Consider the following 16,756-nt stretch of genomic DNA (forward strand, 5'->3'; position numbering starts at 1 on the left):
GGGTGGCTCGTTTCTCGTAATTTTTCCTGCGATAGTTCTTTTTATATCTGTCGATTCGTATCTAGTACAAAAGCCGATAATTGTTTACCATGTTTTCGAAGATTTTTTTTTAAACGATATGCAAATTATTAACTATTCTGAACGTCTTTACGTAATCTATACTACTCTACAATATATTATATAAGAAAAGATGCTGCCTCATCTACGTTTCTTTCTCATCTCTTTCATCTTCTTGTAATGTGCCTTTTTACCACTAGTAGACTTCTCCTGAATTTCATTGTATTTACGCTTGAAATACTTATTAGAAGTTTCATCGCCCATGAGTGTTTCCAAAATGGTAGACTTTCTTTCCTTCTTGTTCATACGACTACTGTAGAATTCACTCTTGTCCTCCACTATAGTACCAATTGCAAACCTTTCTGGGATCTCCCAACGCTGCTTCTTATAATGTCTCTTCGGATCAAGCGCAGCTCTATGTTTTATGAGCAATAGGTCTCGCTGCACCTCACGACGCATGTTATCATCCGGTTTAGGTAAGGCAAACCAATCATTATCATCTTTATCGCCCTTCTTAGAGCTTTCTTCCTCTTTTGTCTCAACACTAGGCAGTACGTTCTTTTTCTTCTTTTGCCTTGCCAAGGCATCAAACCCAGTCTCTAACTTTGGAAGTTTCTTAAGGCTGGTTTCGATCTCTTGGAATTTACTTTCAATGTTTACTTCATCGTCATTATTGTCTATCTGCAAAACATCTTCCTGTTGAAAAGACCCTTGCTCCCCTGCTTTACTCTTTGCTTCCAAACTAGCATTAGCATCTTTCAATGCTCCAAATAGCTCTTCCACACTTTGATTCATAATATACAGCTATTGTTCCGCGTTCTCCTATGGGGATAACTTGTTGTCTCATCGCATTTTCTGCGTCTTTCCACGTTTTGTTTCAATCTGCTGAAAATTTTTTGTTAGGACGGCACTAACCACGAATCATGATAAAATAGAAGGATGTTTGAGAAAGGGATTCGTTGTAAAGGGGGAAATTACATTTCCTAATGGGCTAGCTATCTTCAATGGAACCAGGACAATGAAGTTTGAAGACTTATTGGCAACCGACAAACAGGTACAGTTTGCCCATGCAGCCACTCAGTACTACAAAAGTATAAAGACCCCAGACTTCTTGGAAAAAGACCCACATCACAAAAAATTTCACAATACAGATAGCTTGAATCAACAAGGCTCTTCGACGCCATCTACGGCTACCGATGCAAACTACACCTCAAACGCTTCCGGCCACACCAATAATTCGACATTTAAAAGACACATTGTTGCTGTAGATGATATATCGAAAATGAACTATGAAATGATAAAGAATTCTCCAGGGAATGTAATAACAAATTCCAACCAAGACGAGGTTGATATAAGTACCCTCAAGACGAGATTATACAAGGACAACCTTTATACTATGAATGACAATTTCTTACAAGCTGTTAATGACCAAATTGTAACACTAAATGCAGCGGAACAAGAACAAGAAACAGAAGACCTCGATCTATCAGATGATGAAAAAATTGATATACTGACCAAAGTCCAAGAGAAATTACTTGAAGAGTACGAAGAACTTTCACGAAAAGAAAGAAACTGGTTTATTCTGAAGGAACTATTATTGGATGCTAACGTGGAACTGGATTTGTTCAGCAATCGTGGCAGGAAAACTAATCACCCAATAGCATTTGGAGCAGTGGCTATACCAACTAACGTAAATGCAAATTCGTTAGCATTCAATAGGACGAAGAGAAGAAAAATTAATAAAAATGGTCCGTTAGAAAACATTCTTTAGGCAATAAACAACAGACATATTTATACAACCCCGGCTTCACTTCCATAAGCATATTCATTTAAGTATATATTGTATATTTGAGAGAAATTCATGTATCAAACATTACAAAACCGTCAAACAATAATTCAATAAGGCATAACTGTATTCTGCTATTCAACGTCAGTTTTTCTGACCATCTCCCGCACTACTTTTGACGGTACATAAAATGGATTATGTTTTTTTGCCTTTTTTGTGTGCTCGTCTTGCCCTTGGCTCTCGAACTCAAACTTCTGGCTTAGATTGATATTAAAGAACAAAAAATCCTCTATACTGTCACTATTATCTTGTGATTCCATATCGAAGGGCTCAAAGTAAGTGCTATTCTCTAATTCCTCATATTGATATTTATGTTTATCTACCTCGTAACCCCAACAATCATCTGAGGTGCTCCCAATAGGGTCACCACACTTATCATGAAGCATATCCATTAACTCCGCCTTGAGTGGATCTAGAATGCGTCAGAAAAGAATTAACAACAATTACTTTATTTTGAGTTTTAGAAGAGCATGCAGAAGCTCATATATATATATGTATGTATCGGCGCTCCCCGCTGTTTAGAAGCTGCACATATTATGCACATATCAATCTTAATAGGATTGTAAGTCGGGGGATGGAGATTTAATAATTTAAGCAACAACCACATTTCTGCTTTAGGCATAGAATTTCGCGCGTCCCGACCCCTTATTAACGACACACATTTTTTAGTACTAATGACTCTGGTGGTCAGCGTTGTGGCCGTGATCCTGATTACGATCGAGATCATGAATACGTTCTTGTCCTTGCCTATCAACTAGTGCTGGAGGTGAGTAGGCACACCGTTTATTTAAAAGGGTCATAATCGTAGATTGATCTTTTAAGATAGAATCATACGTATCAACACCACCGTATCTACTTGTGGTAAATCTCAAAATATCCCCAGTGTTTCCACGGTTTAAAACGTCAATGTGATCCAACAATACTTCATATGGATTTGTTTGTGGGCGTGGTAGTGCTCCCCTATGAATATTGAATCGATGTTTGATTTTCCACATCTGGGATTCTAGTTCAGCATAGTTCCGACGTCTTGCGTCCAATTCTGACTGTGTCTTTGGTTCAACTTCGTAATATAATTGTCTATGTAAATCTTGGTATTCTTTGGCGAACATGAAATGATTTGACCTCAATTGCAGCTCCAAACTGCTTGTAGTATATGGTCTTTTCACATCATTTGATTTATCTTTACTCGATCTTTTAATAGAAAATCGCCTAATAAAATGTGGCACAGCAACTATTCCAAATTTTTCTAACGGCTTTGTGGTCTTTGTTGACAATCTTTTGTCAATTCCAAGACAGGAAAAGTCGTCTCCATCGGCCAAATATTCATCTTCAAATGTATTTATTATATCACCTGGAAAATGTTTATCATCTTGACCCATATACACTTTATTTGAAGATTTTACTCGTTGTTGACCGCCATTTGTATTTGTGTCACAATTGCTAATATACTCTGCACCCAAGTATAACTTTTCCAAATCTGGTGGTAAAGCTGGATCGCTAGCACCCAATGGACTTGCCATTGAAAATCGTTGTGTTAAGCTTATATAGGAGCCCTCTTTTGTATTCTTGTCCATTTTTTCAATGTCTTTATCTTGATTCTTGTTATCGCCATCAACAAAATCTTGTCCGTTATTAATTCCTGAACCAACATTCATACCACCACCAATCCTGCTGTCTAGCATGGACAATGCGTGTTCACACCTACCGCCATTGATTGATAGGCCACTCAGTGTCAATAACCTTGTATAAAATCCATATAAAAAGTTCAAATTAGAGCAGGAAACACCATACTTTTTGGCCAAAGAAATGGGCTGATGAAGAAGAATCTGGGCTGGATATTCAAATCTATGATAAAAACAATATGGCTCAAAGGGCAAAGATAAATATTCTGGGTGTTCGTTTGCAGTAGAATTGATAAGTTGCAGTTTTTTGCTCTCACAGTATCTTACGATTTTTCCAAAATTAATTTCTTCTTTTCCTTGCAAGAACCTGGTCACTTTATTCCCACATTGAGCAAAACAAATTCCGAACAGTTCTTTCACTAGGTCTTTGAAAATGATTTCTGTAGATTTGTTTTCTAACATTTTTTCATAATCAAATTGTTCGTAGATGATAGAAAGGATATTGAGTGAGATTTTAGGAATAATCAATTCCCACATTTTCAAAGCCATTTGTTTTGGATCCAATATCAATTTAGATTTCATCCATTTTGCAACGGTCAAACCAAGAAGAAATCTGCTAACGTTAGAGTTATCAGTCCCTTGCAATTCCAACGAAGCTGCTTTCGTGTTTTCCAAAATTGTTGGGTCTGCTCCAAATTTATCATCGCAATAAGTCAATCCCAAAGTGATTATACACTGATCATCGTTCACCAACGCATACGACCCAAGTGATAACTGTCTGCATTCGACCTCGCACGAAATCGAAAGAACACACTTGCACTTACCTCCGAAATAGCTTATAGCTACAGGTTCTAGTTCACAACCAAAATCTGTACTGATCAGTACGGTTGTATTGTCACTTGTAAAATCAGAAAGCAATCGACAGGTTGTTTCGAAAGCTTGTAAGGAAATTGCAGACACTAATACAATGTCAATTGAGTATTTATTCGTACCGTTGTCCTTTAACTTACTAGGAAGCTCTTTAATATCCTTGGTGAAAATATTTGGAGTATAAAAATTGGCGCCCAGCTTTGTTGATTTCCAGGCAACTAGTTCGTCACTGGATACATATTGTGAGACCAGTATTATGAAGGAATTACTTAAACTTAGTCTCCATCCTAAAAATTGTGCTGCTGGTGTCTCTCCAACTGTTGATAAAGATTAATAAATGAAACTTCATGTTAGTAAATTTGCATTCGAGGGTGATTTTACTCGACTTTTGGGCATACCTATTAAGCACTTTAATTGGGTTTCTTCCATAACTATTGCGAATTCTTGTCTTGAGGAAAACAAAGAAAAGGCTTAGGAACACAGTTTGGACTAAAGTCTGTATTGTGCGTGTGGATTTGTGCGTCGTTTCTTTTATCCAGAGAAATACTTAAGTAATTATATTCATTTCAATCTTTTTTCTAATTTTGATAGGTATTTCCCTTTTTCCCTTCAAGGACCCTGAATTACTGACACAAAAGAGAAGAATAAGCAGTAATAATGCTCCCCGACCTTCTTCCTCCGAAAAAAAAAAACCCGGCTGTTGAAGTGCTTATATTATGATTATGAATTTCAGTTATTATTACAGTTCACTATTCTAAGTCTATATCGTAAATAAGGGTGGTGTCAGTGGAATTCCCCTGCCATCCTCTATTGCCACTCGTACTTATTAGAAATCTTGAAGTTGGGTCGAGGTATAAGTTTGATATGATACCACCGTGATGTCCGGGAACAATCAAAAACGGCACTTTAGAACTCTTTGTAGCAGAGTTCGCAGCAGCCACTGCAAGTTCGACATTGTACAGTCTAATGTTATCCCTCGATGCACATAAAATATGCTTGTTATTAGGCATGGCTTTAACGCAGGAGACAGGTCCCGAAATGGACGGTAACTTCAAGTTATGGAGAGGTTTTGAGGGCATTTTCAGATCGAACTGCTCCACACAAGCATTTCTTCTCCCTGCATATACGTGATCACCATCTACACTCCAACAAGCTGACAGACACCATGGTGGGACACCTGGAGCTCTTTCCAGGGAAGACGCTGGCGACTGCGTCATGCGTCGATCCCATATATATACAGATCCATTCAAACCAGAGGTCATAAAAACAGATTCATCGTAGACTATATTTAAAGATTCTTTGGATATCTGTTCTTTATTCTCACCACTACGAGAATCTTCACCCTTCTCGATGGGTTCGTTACCAACATCTTGCTTTTCCTCTTCGTCTTCATCACCAAACAGAGAGTCCATATCGTCATCTGCATTTTCGCTCTCTTTACTACTGTTGACATTACTGGACACATCCACAGAGGAATACAGCGGGCGCATTTCCAAAGATGACAATTCAGATCTTGATTTTTTGAACTCATTGGCAATATCGCCCGTTTGCAAATCCCATTCCAAAAGACGTTTGTCCCAAGAACCACTCAAAAATCGGTCCTCTTGACCGTTCAATTTTAATATATTGACAATTTGGTTGTGACCATTCCTACCCTTGAAATAGTGTGCAATGCTTCCCTCCATATAGCGAACACCCTGCATAGTTATCCCACCATTTTGCAACCCACTCAATATAAAGAGGCACTCACTTTGGACTTCTAAAGAGTGAACAGCACTTACTTTGGGCTCGTAATCTGCCTTGTTCGCAGAAAGTTTCATTTCTGATTTTTTCTGTGGAATCTCATTCTCCCAGTACGACTGTAAAATACCAGCATTCTGAATAGATTCAGCCAACGAATGCTTCTGCAAAATCGTCAGAGACAGTTTCCCTTCAAGGGTGTTCAGCAAATCGTACTTCCTTATGTATCCATCGCTACCGCCCAAGAATAGATACTTAAGGCCTCTGGATACAGCTAGAGCATTAACGTGTGTTTGAATGGGTATGGCCGCCGTTGGGTAGATATTGTACGAATCCGCAATCTGCGCAGAATGTAACATGTGCTTATAATACTCAAAAACTTCTCCATCAGCAGAGGCTTCGCTTTTAGATGAAGATGCCTCACGTGAGCCCAATCCTCCATCAACATCACTCAATTTGACGTCTTCGAATTCGGTCTTGGTGACACCATCGGCTGCGTCAGCAGTAAGCTTTTCATTAACCTGCTGGCTACTGGTCGCCGTACTGGTCTTATCCACTTTCGCCGCATCATCGTCATGATCATCTTCCTCTTCTTCTTCCTGCTCGTCGTCATCGTCGTCGTCACCATCATCGTTCCCCTCAAGATCCTGCTTAGAGTCGTTCTCAAGTCCGCTTAGCATCTCTTCATCATCTTCCTCATCATCCACTACTTGGTTATTGTTCAGAATATCATCAACGTCGTCCATTTCGTGGAAAACAAAAGAAACCAAGCCTTTTAGTATACTACAGTTATGATAACAGCCTTTCCAGCCTGGTACCTGAATCCCATTACGCCATAGTATGAGATATGTCTATTATGCTAGGATTTGAACATGGAAGGGCTTTTGGCGACAAACGTACAAAGCGACACATATTATAGGGCATGGCTCAGAATTTAATTAGGGTACTACAGCTATCTATCATGTCTTGGCTAACAGTAGGAAATGTGAAAAACTACTACGAAAAAACCGCGAAACGACGCTTTCTTGATTGCGATTCTCGGGCATCGCAAGTTACGACGCGTTGTCCCTTGCATCGTGATCGTGTGGCACGATCTGGGGGAGCTATACGACCGCCATCGGTGCCCGGGGAAGAAGGTCCGAAAACTCCCGGGCGTTATTTTCGCTCGTTTATTTTGCAAGCCAGGGCAACCATATGTATACGAGACCGATGGCTGCGATAAACGAAGACGCATGTTCGTATAAGTGGCACAATAGAAGATGAAGAAGAACAACAGGTGCATTGAAACACAGTGGTTCAGCAGCGATCGGGTATTGTTGTTGCTGCTATTATGTAACGGTCGAAAGCAGCATAGCGGTATATATTGGACGAGCATTTCTGCCTTTTCTTATCGATGCACTCATTTATTACTCTTTCTTGCTTCTTGCTTGCACTGGATGCAAAAAAAGGCAGTATATTGCATTTATAGAATAGAAAAATAATAGTACTCGTCTAAATTAAGATATGGATTTGGTCTTGGAAGTCGCTGACCATTATGTCTTAGACGACTTTTACGCCAAAGTTCTGCCTACTTCGTTGGCTGCTAATATTCCTGTAAAATGGCAAAATTGGTTAGGTTTTAACAGCGGGTTTAGCAATGCTACTATTTTGCAGGAGACATTGAACTCCAAGAATGCCATCAAAGAATGTAGAAAGTTCTACGGCCAGGTACCATTCCTCTTCGACATGACCACAAAAACTTTTTCATCGCTTTTGCCCCGTTCGAGCATTCTAAGAGAGTTTCTTTCACTGTGGGTTATTGTCACTATTTTTGGGTTACTGCTTTACTTATTCACTGCTAGTATCAGTTACATCTTTGTATTTGATAAGTCTATTTTCAACCATCCTCGTTATTTGAAAAACCAAATGGCAATGGAAATCAAGTTAGCCGTCAGTGCTATCCCATGGATGTCGATGTTGACTGCTCCATGGTTTGTCATGGAAATGAATGGCCACTCTAAGCTTTACATGAACATCGACTATGAAAATCATGGTGTAAGGAAGCTCATCATTGAATACTTTACATTCATCTTCTTCACAGATTGTGGTGTCTACTTAGCCCACAGATGGTTGCATTGGCCAAGAGTTTACCGTGCTCTGCACAAGCCTCATCATAAGTGGTTGGTGTGCACACCTTTCGCTTCCCATTCCTTCCATCCTGTAGACGGTTTCTTACAATCCATCTCCTACCACATTTACCCATTGATCTTACCATTACACAAGGTTTCTTATTTGATTCTTTTCACTTTTGTTAACTTCTGGACTGTCATGATCCATGATGGCCAATACCTATCAAACAACCCAGCAGTGAATGGTACCGCATGCCACACTGTTCATCATCTATACTTTAACTATAACTACGGTCAGTTCACTACTCTATGGGACAGACTGGGCGGTTCATACCGTAGACCTGATGACTCATTGTTTGATCCTAAATTAAGAGACGCCAAGGAGACCTGGGATGCTCAAGTTAAGGAAGTGGAACACTTCATCAAGGAGGTCGAAGGTGATGATAATGATAGAGTTTACGAAAACGATCCAAATACCAAGAAGAACAATTAAGTGCACTTTCCTTGTTTGTCTCATCAAGCTTTTATCTTTTTGTTTAAGAACTTTCATACAACAAATAACATTTATATATATTTATATACACATAAACATGTTCTAAAGTACGCACATCATAAAGATGTCCATCTCAATGTTAGTCTAGTTCATATATTGTTCGTATCTTATGTTGATGCGCCCATTAAATGGCTCTTTTTCCCTTTCTAGTGAAAAAAAAAATCGAAGAGCTGGAAAATTTGAGCACAGGCAAACAGTGGCAAGCATTTAGTTATTTAACTGCTTTAGAAGAACGCAATTGACATTCAAAAAAAGACAACATTGCCGTATAATCAAAGCCTTATGTCCATAGCACGACTAGTACATTCTCTTTTCAGAAGAGTACGATCGGTTCTCTTACTTTTTATTACCATTTCGCTATTATTTTATTATACGTTTCAGAATGAAATAGACATCTTAAATTCGTATGCTTTAAACGATTCACTACCGTCTATAAACAATAATGATATTAATATAGAAGCCTCCTCGAATATGGAGTCTCCTGACCTATTTTCTGCAAGTTCAGACCGAATAGCAACTGACAAGGACAGCAGCAATGTTGCAACAGATTTATCAGATCCACCTACGTTAAGGGAAAAAAACAAGTACTTCCCCTTACTTTTAAGGAAATCATCTGATCAGATTGGTTCAGAGCTACCAATTTCATCTCTATTGACATACAAGGAAAAGTATCCCGTCTTGTTTGAATACTTATTACCTTCACAAACTTCTGCAAGTCTGGACGACATTCATAAAGTTCAACCCGCAATGAATTTACCTCCAGATATTGAAATGATTAAACAAATAAAGGAAATTTTCATGAAATCATGGGACCAAGAGCAGTTGCTACTGAAAAGTAATCTAAGAAGAGAATCCAGTTGGCCTATAGAACTAATTGATTCTCTAGATACATTGTATCTATGTGGTCAAAAAAAACTCTTTCAAGACTCAGTTAACATAATAAACGATTTTGACTTTCGAGTCCCTCCGTCGACAATAGAGATTATTGATATTCCTGACATCAGTACCCGTGTTCTAGAAGGATTACTCTCTGCATATGAGCTATCAATGGATAAGAGCTTACTCAACAAAGCAAAGCAAGTCGCGGATTTCATACTAAGGTCATTTGATACTCCTAATAGAATTCCTATATTAAACTATTTTTGGAAATCTGATTTGAGAAACAGGTTTCCCGATCGTACTGCTTCATCGGGTCAGTTGACCACAATGTCACTCGCGTTTATTAGATTGTCACAGTTGGCTCATTTGAATAAGTATTTTGACGCTGTAGAAAGAGTTTTTACCACGATCCGTCAATCATATAACGAATTTGATATGGATTTTATGTTACCTGATGTCGTCGATGCTTCTGGCTGCCAATTGTTAACCCAAGAGGAAATTGAGGATGGTGCACACATAAAAGAATCTAGCATCATGAAAAGCATTAATGAAAATTTCAAGTTTGTTCACTGTCAGCAACAAGGAATATTTCTAGAATCTCCAATTAGTGATGATAATTTCCAACTAAAACCTCAATATCAGGCTTATGGAATAAATGAAAACTCATTGCCAGTTTTAGAGAATTTACTCAAAATCGATGATCTTTTTCAATCTTCCTATGACATCTTGGACGGCTCAAGTAGAAATACCAATGCTCCTAAGAACAACCCCAATACCAATACGAATATGGAAGCAGGTAACAAATTAGTAGATGCGGATGATGAAACACTAGAAAAAAGAAACTTAAAAAATGATGTCAAAAAGGATTCGATAAAAAGCATTGTGGGCGATAAATCAGTAGTAGACTCACAAACATTTTTGACATATTTGATCAGTCATATTTTCAAATTCATGACTTTTCGACCCATGTTCCCGAAGCAAACGGGAAACCAAAAGATGAAATTTCTGAATTCGATTTTAACAAAATCCCAATTTATGCCCACAACTAACGAGTTGGATGTTACCATAAGAAGATCGTACGATGTTTCATCCAGCTCATGCAGACTTGGAGGAATTCTAGGTTTGAGTTCACGTGTTTCTCCTCAAGGTGGTACCAACAGCAAATACATATTACCATCTTCGTTGTTAGAAATGAGCGAAGCAATCACACAGAGTTGTTTTGCATTGATGGAGGCGTTTGACGGGCTAATACCCCAAAAGTTCGAATTGGATCCATGCATTGATGAAATTAATGGAGATTGCGAGTTTAATGGTGACATTAAATCACGAATGATTTTCAATGGAGAATATGAAACTTTTGAAAATGACCAGGATATTGGGATCAAAGTTTGGAAGCATGGTAGAGGTTTAAACGGCCGTAAAGTTAAGAGAAATTTAGTAGTTGAAGACATGACAACAGAGACCGAAAGCATTAAGGATGATACAGTTAGAAACGTGAAATCGGTTGCTGCAACAAACGATGGCCAAGTAACGCAAGTTCGTAGGGTTTTTACGCTCGGTAAAAGTATCAAACCGCATATAACAACAGACGACATTACTGGTTCTCAGTGGAAAAGCCATCCGGACTGGCCTTTCTGGGTCAACAAATTGGAAACCAGAAGATTATTGGATTCGAATGTCATTGAATCTATATTTTTTATGTACAGAGTCAGTGGAAAACAAAAATGGAGAACTATGGGTAAGCAAGCGTTTGAAATCTTGATAAAAAAAATAATGAACTTAAATAGTGGTGCCAAAGGACTGTGGCAAGTAAAGGAATTTTACGAAAATGATGAAAAGGCAAACTATGGTTTACCCAGCTATTGGTTTTCCAGAACTTTGAAATATTACTTGCTATTATTCAGCGATGGTGATGAGATTTCACTAGATAAATATATCATAACACAAGGAGGCCATATAATCAAAAAGAAATGAAGTTAACGTTAAAAACATAGTACGCACATACACACACATACATATATACATAATGAGAAGAGAAGAAAATGAATACTTATACAGTAATGTTTTTTTTAATGTTTTGTTGTGATGGTTTCTTCACACAGCTAGTGGGTATTCACCAGCCCAGTCGTAAATTTCCTTTTTCCAGGTGTCCAAAACGTCAGAGCCTTCATCGACCTTGGCTTTGAAGTCCTTTAATCTACAAGCATCCTTTGGTAAGCTTTGTTGAACTTGATGAGCAAATTCAACAGCCTTGTTAATGTATTGAACAATTCTGTGGAAATCTTCTTCACCCATTCCCCTAGTGGTCATGGCTGGGGCACCGATACGGACACCACCTGGAACCAAAGCTGATTTATCACCTGGAATAGAGTTTTTGTTCAAGGCAATGTTAATCTTTTCACAAATGTATTCAACACGAGCACCATCAACACCCTTCTCTCTCAAAGACACTAGAACCATGTGAGAGTCAGTACCGTTGGAAACTAATCTGTAACCCAAGTTCTTGAATTCGCTTTCCAAAGCCTTGGCGTTCTTCAAAACTTGAGTTTGGTATTCTTTGAATTCTGGAGTGGCAGCTTGCTTCAAAGCAGTGGCCAAAGCAGCAATAGTATGATTGTGTGGACCACCTTGATGACCTGGGAAAACAGAAAAGTTAATTGGGTTTTCCAAGTCGTATAGGACTTCTTTACCAGTTTTAGGGTTGACAGATCTCACACCTCTTCTGAAGAAGATCATAGCACCACGAGGACCTCTTAAAGACTTGTGGGTGGTAGTGGTAACAATATCAGCGTACTCGAAAGGAGATGGAATGACACCTGCGGCGATCAAACCAGAAATATGGGCCATGTCGACCATCAAGTAAGCACCACATTTATCAGCTATTTCTCTCATTCTTTTGTAGTCAATCAAACGACAGTAAGCAGAAGTACCAGCAACAAGAACCTTTGGTCTATATAGGATGGCGTTCTTTTCTAAAGCATCGTAGTCAATTATACCGGTTTCTGGGTTAACTCTGTATGGGAAGGATTCGAAGTAAGTGGAGACAGCAGAGATTTTTCTGTTTTCAGTAGCGTAACCGTGAGATAAATGACCACCGTCTGGTAGGTATAAACCCATCAATCTCTCATGAGGCTTCATGATGGCTTGGTAAACTTGCAAGTTTGCAGGAGAACCAGACAAAGTTTGGACGTTAACACCCCATCTGTCAGGGGTAACGTGGAAGGCCTTCAAAGCTCTTTGTTGACATAGAATTTCCATTCTGTCAATGTGTTCATTACCACCGTAGTAACGGGCACCTGGATAACCTTCAGAGTACTTGTTGGACAAAGGAGTTCCAAGAGCATCGAAAACAGAGGTAGAAGTGAAGTTTTCGGAAGCAATCAAATCAATGGAGTGCTTTTGTCTTTCAATTTCATCCTTGATGATAGAGTCAACTTCTGGGTCAGTGTCCACCAAGTGAGAGGTGATCAACTTGTGATGAGCGTCGGATAGAGTATAAGGCATTGTATGTGGTGTTCAAACTAAACTGTTGTGGTTTGCTATAGTGCAGTATCTATCGTAGAGCCTACTATAAAATGATTAAGGACTGGACGTGAAATGAGAGAAGCAAGCTTTGCATTATATATAAAACAAGTAGAAGAAGACTCATGGTTTCGTGCTAAGATGATTATGAATTTAAAAATTATACAGAGTAAAAACAAGACACAACCAAGAAACGAGAAACTCAAAAGATAGAGTCAAACCTTTATGGTCAAAGCTACCTGAAATGGTCATTTTTCACAAGAGTCATGTTTCGTGTATGAAAAACTGTGAAAAATTTCACTTCTTTTTTTTCATTTCTTTTTTCCTACTTTAAAAATTGGTGCGTTGCCTCTTCAAAGACGAAGTAGATGAAGATGAAGATGGTGACTCCTGCTGCTCAGACTCAATTGACTCGACCGACTCTGTCTCCTGTGGTGGCTTCAAATAGTTATCCATATACCACTGCAATTGAGCTATGCTCTCTTTGATATCACTGTAGGCAGTATGTGCAGCTTCTTTCTTCGGGTTACGTGCTTGTAGAGCTGGATTGTGTCTACGGGCAACTTCCATGATACTGCTGACGTCGACAATTCTGTAGAAGAGATGGTCAATGATCTTGGGAAACTCGCGGACCATGAACAAGCGGTCCATATGCACGCTGTTACCTGCCAGGACACCGACGTTTTTCTCTGGTATGTAGCGCTGGATGTACTCGAGAAGCTCGTCTTCCACCTGGGCCAAGGTCTTACCGCTTGCCAAGACTTTAGCCGTGAGACCACTGTCACCATGGTGCTCGATACACCACTGGTTCATTTTGTTCATAACATCGGGGCCATAGTGAATGACACTTTCGTAATGCGACTCTCCTTGACCATCGGATCCTTTGACGGGCGTTAGACGTCCATCGGTGATGATGCAACAAATCTCGATAATCTTGTCGTTCACATGGTCTAGTCCCGTCATCTCGCAATCGATCCAGACCAAAGGTTTGAATAGCTTGGTCTTAAGTTCCGGTTTTTGTGCCATTGATTGCAAGTTTTGGATGGTTCGTGGTCGTAAGTACTGTGAAACTAATCTTCTGTGCTGCAAGATGAAACTGGAGCGGGTGCGTACTATGCTTCTTGCTGGGAACAATAACCACTTCATCTTGATCTTTTATGTTTATTTTTGAAAGTTCCTTCCTTTTTTCCCATTTTCTTAGCAGATTGAAAAGTTCACATAGAGTTTTTCGATATCTCTTGAGGTCCCACTTTTAAAAGGGAGAAAGAAACGGTCAAAGGAGTGCGAGTATACGCAGGGCTTGAATTATATGCATGGCCATGTATCCAGTGGCTACACTACGGACCAAGAACTACATAGTTGCTCCCAATGATTGCAATACTTGTATAAAACTACATCTTCTTGATTCTCCATCACACTTCACGAGGTGATGTTCTTGTTGAAAAACACCACTAAAAAAAGAAAGGAAAATGAGAGAATGAAAAATTTTCAATGAATTTCTCGAAAGCGTGGAGTTGATCAAATGTTCAGTAAACAGGGTAGAGTAGAATAGGACACATCAATAACACCGAGCCAACATGCCTACTGTCTCTGTGAATAAGCAGCAATTATTTGAGCTTCTGGGCAAAAACTATACTTCTCAAGAATTCGACGAATTATGTTTTGAATTCGGCATGGAAATGGACGAGGACACCACAGAGGAGGCGTTGAAAACTGGGGAAGAGCCAGAATTGAAACTTGATATCAGTGCCAACCGTTACGATTTGCTTTGTATCGAAGGTATTTCCCAATCACTAAACGAATACTTGGAACGTGAAGAGAGACCTGATTATAAATTGAGTAAGCCAACGACTAAGTTGATCATTGACAAATCGACGGAACAAATTAGACCTTTCGCTACAGCCGCCGTGTTGAGAAACATTAAGCTTAATGAAAAATCATATGCTTCTTTCATTGCGCTGCAAGATAAACTACATGCCAATCTTTGTAGAAACAGAAGCTTGGTTGCTATGGGTACTCATGACTTGGATTCAATTGAAGGTCCATTCCATTACAGAGCATTACCACCAAAGGACATCAAATTCGTACCATTGAATCAAACCCAGGAATTCACTGGCGACAAATTGATCGAGTTTTATAAGTCTCCAGAACAGAAAAACAACATCGGAAGATACGTCCACATTATTGAGGACTCCCCCGTCTTTCCAGTTATTATGGACAGCAAAGATCGTGTTTGCTCATTGCCACCATTGATCAACAGTGAACATTCAAAGATCTCTGTGGACACTCGTAACATCTTGATTGATATTACGGCAACCGACAAGACCAAAGCTGAAATTGTTTTGAATATATTAACTACTATGTTTTCACGTTATTGTGACGAACCGTTTACAGTAGAACCTGTAGAAATTGTTTCTGAACACAATGGTCAATCGCGTTTGGCACCAAACTTCAATGATAGAATTATGGATGTCTCCATCAAATACATTAACTCCTGTCTTGGTTTAGATCAATCCGCAGATGAAATTGCCCATTGTTTAAAGAAGATGTCATTACATGCTGTGCAAGCGAAGGAAAATAAGGACATCCTGCACGTTGACATTCCAGTGACAAGACCGGATATTTTGCATGCTTGTGATATAATGGAAGACGCCGCTGTCGGTTACGGTTTCAACAATCTTCCAAAGGGTGAAAAGCTTTCCAATGCTAACTTCATTGCAAAACCATTACCGATCAACAAGGTTTCCGATATTTTCAGAGTTGCATCCTCTCAAGCAACATGGATAGAAGTTCTGCCATTGACTTTATGTTCACATGATGAAAACTTCAAATACTTAAGGCAAACTGACAGCAATGACACAGCTGTCAAATTGGCCAATCCAAAGACTCTTGAGTACCAAGTTGTGAGAACAACCTTGCTACCAGGTATCTTGAAGACTGTCAAGGAGAACAGAAAGCACTCCTTGCCAATTAAAGTCTTTGAAACTGGTGATGTCGTTTTTAAAGACGAAAAATTAGAAAGAAAAGCCTACAATGAACGCCACTGGGCTGCCATTTATGTGGGTAAGAACTCTGGGTTTGAGATCATTCAAGGTTTATTAGGTAAAATCATGCAAACCTTCAGAACGGCATGGATTGCCGACTATGGTGCTGCTGCTTCTGGCAGAGGTTACTGGATTGAAGAAGACGATTCTGTGAAAACCTATTTCCCAGGAAGAGGTGCCAAGGTTATGTTTAGATCCAAAGAAGGTGTTAAGCCAGAACAAATTGGTCACTTAGGTGTCTTGCATCCTGAAGTCATGATGAATTTCGACGTTCCATTTGCTGCATCCTTCGTGGAGGTTAATGCCGAAGTTTTCCTATAATGCAATGTTTCAAAAAAATCTTAACGATTTTAAAAAACATAAATAGATATATATATATAAACACACTTAAAGCTTACAATGTTCTGCGTAATACTATTGCGACTACTAAGCGTGCTTTCCTTTGGTCAACTTTTAAGTAGCGACTTTTTTCATAACATCAGTACATTTACGAACAGCCATACATTTTTGGTCTA

At 39.1% G+C, this 16,756-nt stretch overlaps 10 protein-coding genes across 10 annotated transcripts; 4 read left to right on the forward strand and 6 right to left on the reverse strand.

Moving 5' to 3' along the window:
* Positions 1–198: 198 nt before the first annotated feature.
* On the reverse strand, positions 199–852 carry FCF2 (Fcf2p; the record flags this gene model as incomplete). Its single annotated transcript, XM_056224161.1, has 1 exon — positions 199–852. The coding sequence occupies one exon, from the start codon at positions 850–852 to the stop codon at positions 199–201; it is 654 nt and encodes a 217-aa protein (XP_056078107.1).
* Positions 853–1,075: 223 nt separating this feature from the next.
* IES3 (Ies3p) lies at positions 1,076–1,828 on the forward strand (the record flags this gene model as incomplete). The annotated part of the gene is made up of 1 exon (XM_056224162.1): positions 1,076–1,828. One exon carries the CDS (start codon positions 1,076–1,078, stop codon positions 1,826–1,828), a length of 753 nt encoding a protein of 250 aa, XP_056078108.1.
* Positions 1,829–1,977: 149 nt separating this feature from the next.
* On the reverse strand, positions 1,978–2,295 carry NRS1 (Nrs1p; the record flags this gene model as incomplete). Its single annotated transcript, XM_056224163.1, has 1 exon — positions 1,978–2,295. One exon carries the CDS (start codon positions 2,293–2,295, stop codon positions 1,978–1,980), a length of 318 nt encoding a protein of 105 aa, XP_056078109.1.
* Positions 2,296–2,574: 279 nt separating this feature from the next.
* OSW2 (Osw2p) lies at positions 2,575–4,824 on the reverse strand (the record flags this gene model as incomplete). Its single annotated transcript, XM_056224165.1, has 2 exons — positions 2,575–4,712; positions 4,794–4,824. The coding sequence occupies 2 exons, from the start codon at positions 4,822–4,824 to the stop codon at positions 2,575–2,577; spliced, it is 2,169 nt and encodes a 722-aa protein (XP_056078110.1).
* Positions 4,825–5,144: 320 nt separating this feature from the next.
* SPT8 (SAGA complex subunit SPT8) lies at positions 5,145–6,881 on the reverse strand (the record flags this gene model as incomplete). Its single annotated transcript, XM_056224166.1, has 1 exon — positions 5,145–6,881. The coding sequence occupies one exon, from the start codon at positions 6,879–6,881 to the stop codon at positions 5,145–5,147; it is 1,737 nt and encodes a 578-aa protein (XP_056078111.1).
* A 757-nt stretch (positions 6,882–7,638) lies between these two features.
* On the forward strand, positions 7,639–8,736 carry ERG3 (C-5 sterol desaturase; the record flags this gene model as incomplete). Its single annotated transcript, XM_056224167.1, has 1 exon — positions 7,639–8,736. One exon carries the CDS (start codon positions 7,639–7,641, stop codon positions 8,734–8,736), a length of 1,098 nt encoding a protein of 365 aa, XP_056078112.1.
* A 342-nt stretch (positions 8,737–9,078) lies between these two features.
* On the forward strand, positions 9,079–11,649 carry MNL2 (putative mannosidase MNL2; the record flags this gene model as incomplete). The annotated part of the gene is made up of 1 exon (XM_056224168.1): positions 9,079–11,649. One exon carries the CDS (start codon positions 9,079–9,081, stop codon positions 11,647–11,649), a length of 2,571 nt encoding a protein of 856 aa, XP_056078113.1.
* Positions 11,650–11,769: 120 nt separating this feature from the next.
* On the reverse strand, positions 11,770–13,179 carry SHM2 (glycine hydroxymethyltransferase SHM2; the record flags this gene model as incomplete). Its single annotated transcript, XM_056224169.1, has 1 exon — positions 11,770–13,179. One exon carries the CDS (start codon positions 13,177–13,179, stop codon positions 11,770–11,772), a length of 1,410 nt encoding a protein of 469 aa, XP_056078114.1.
* Positions 13,180–13,527: 348 nt separating this feature from the next.
* REX2 (Rex2p) lies at positions 13,528–14,343 on the reverse strand (the record flags this gene model as incomplete). Its single annotated transcript, XM_056224170.1, has 1 exon — positions 13,528–14,343. The coding sequence occupies one exon, from the start codon at positions 14,341–14,343 to the stop codon at positions 13,528–13,530; it is 816 nt and encodes a 271-aa protein (XP_056078115.1).
* Positions 14,344–14,774: 431 nt separating this feature from the next.
* Positions 14,775–16,562, forward strand: FRS1 (phenylalanine--tRNA ligase subunit beta; the record flags this gene model as incomplete). The annotated part of the gene is made up of 1 exon (XM_056224171.1): positions 14,775–16,562. The coding sequence occupies one exon, from the start codon at positions 14,775–14,777 to the stop codon at positions 16,560–16,562; it is 1,788 nt and encodes a 595-aa protein (XP_056078116.1).
* Between the last annotated feature and the right edge of the window lie 194 nt (positions 16,563–16,756).

Source organism: Saccharomyces mikatae, assembly GCF_947241705.1.
Source record: "Saccharomyces mikatae IFO 1815 strain IFO1815 genome assembly, chromosome: 12".
Classification (NCBI taxonomy): domain Eukaryota; kingdom Fungi; phylum Ascomycota; class Saccharomycetes; order Saccharomycetales; family Saccharomycetaceae; genus Saccharomyces; species Saccharomyces mikatae.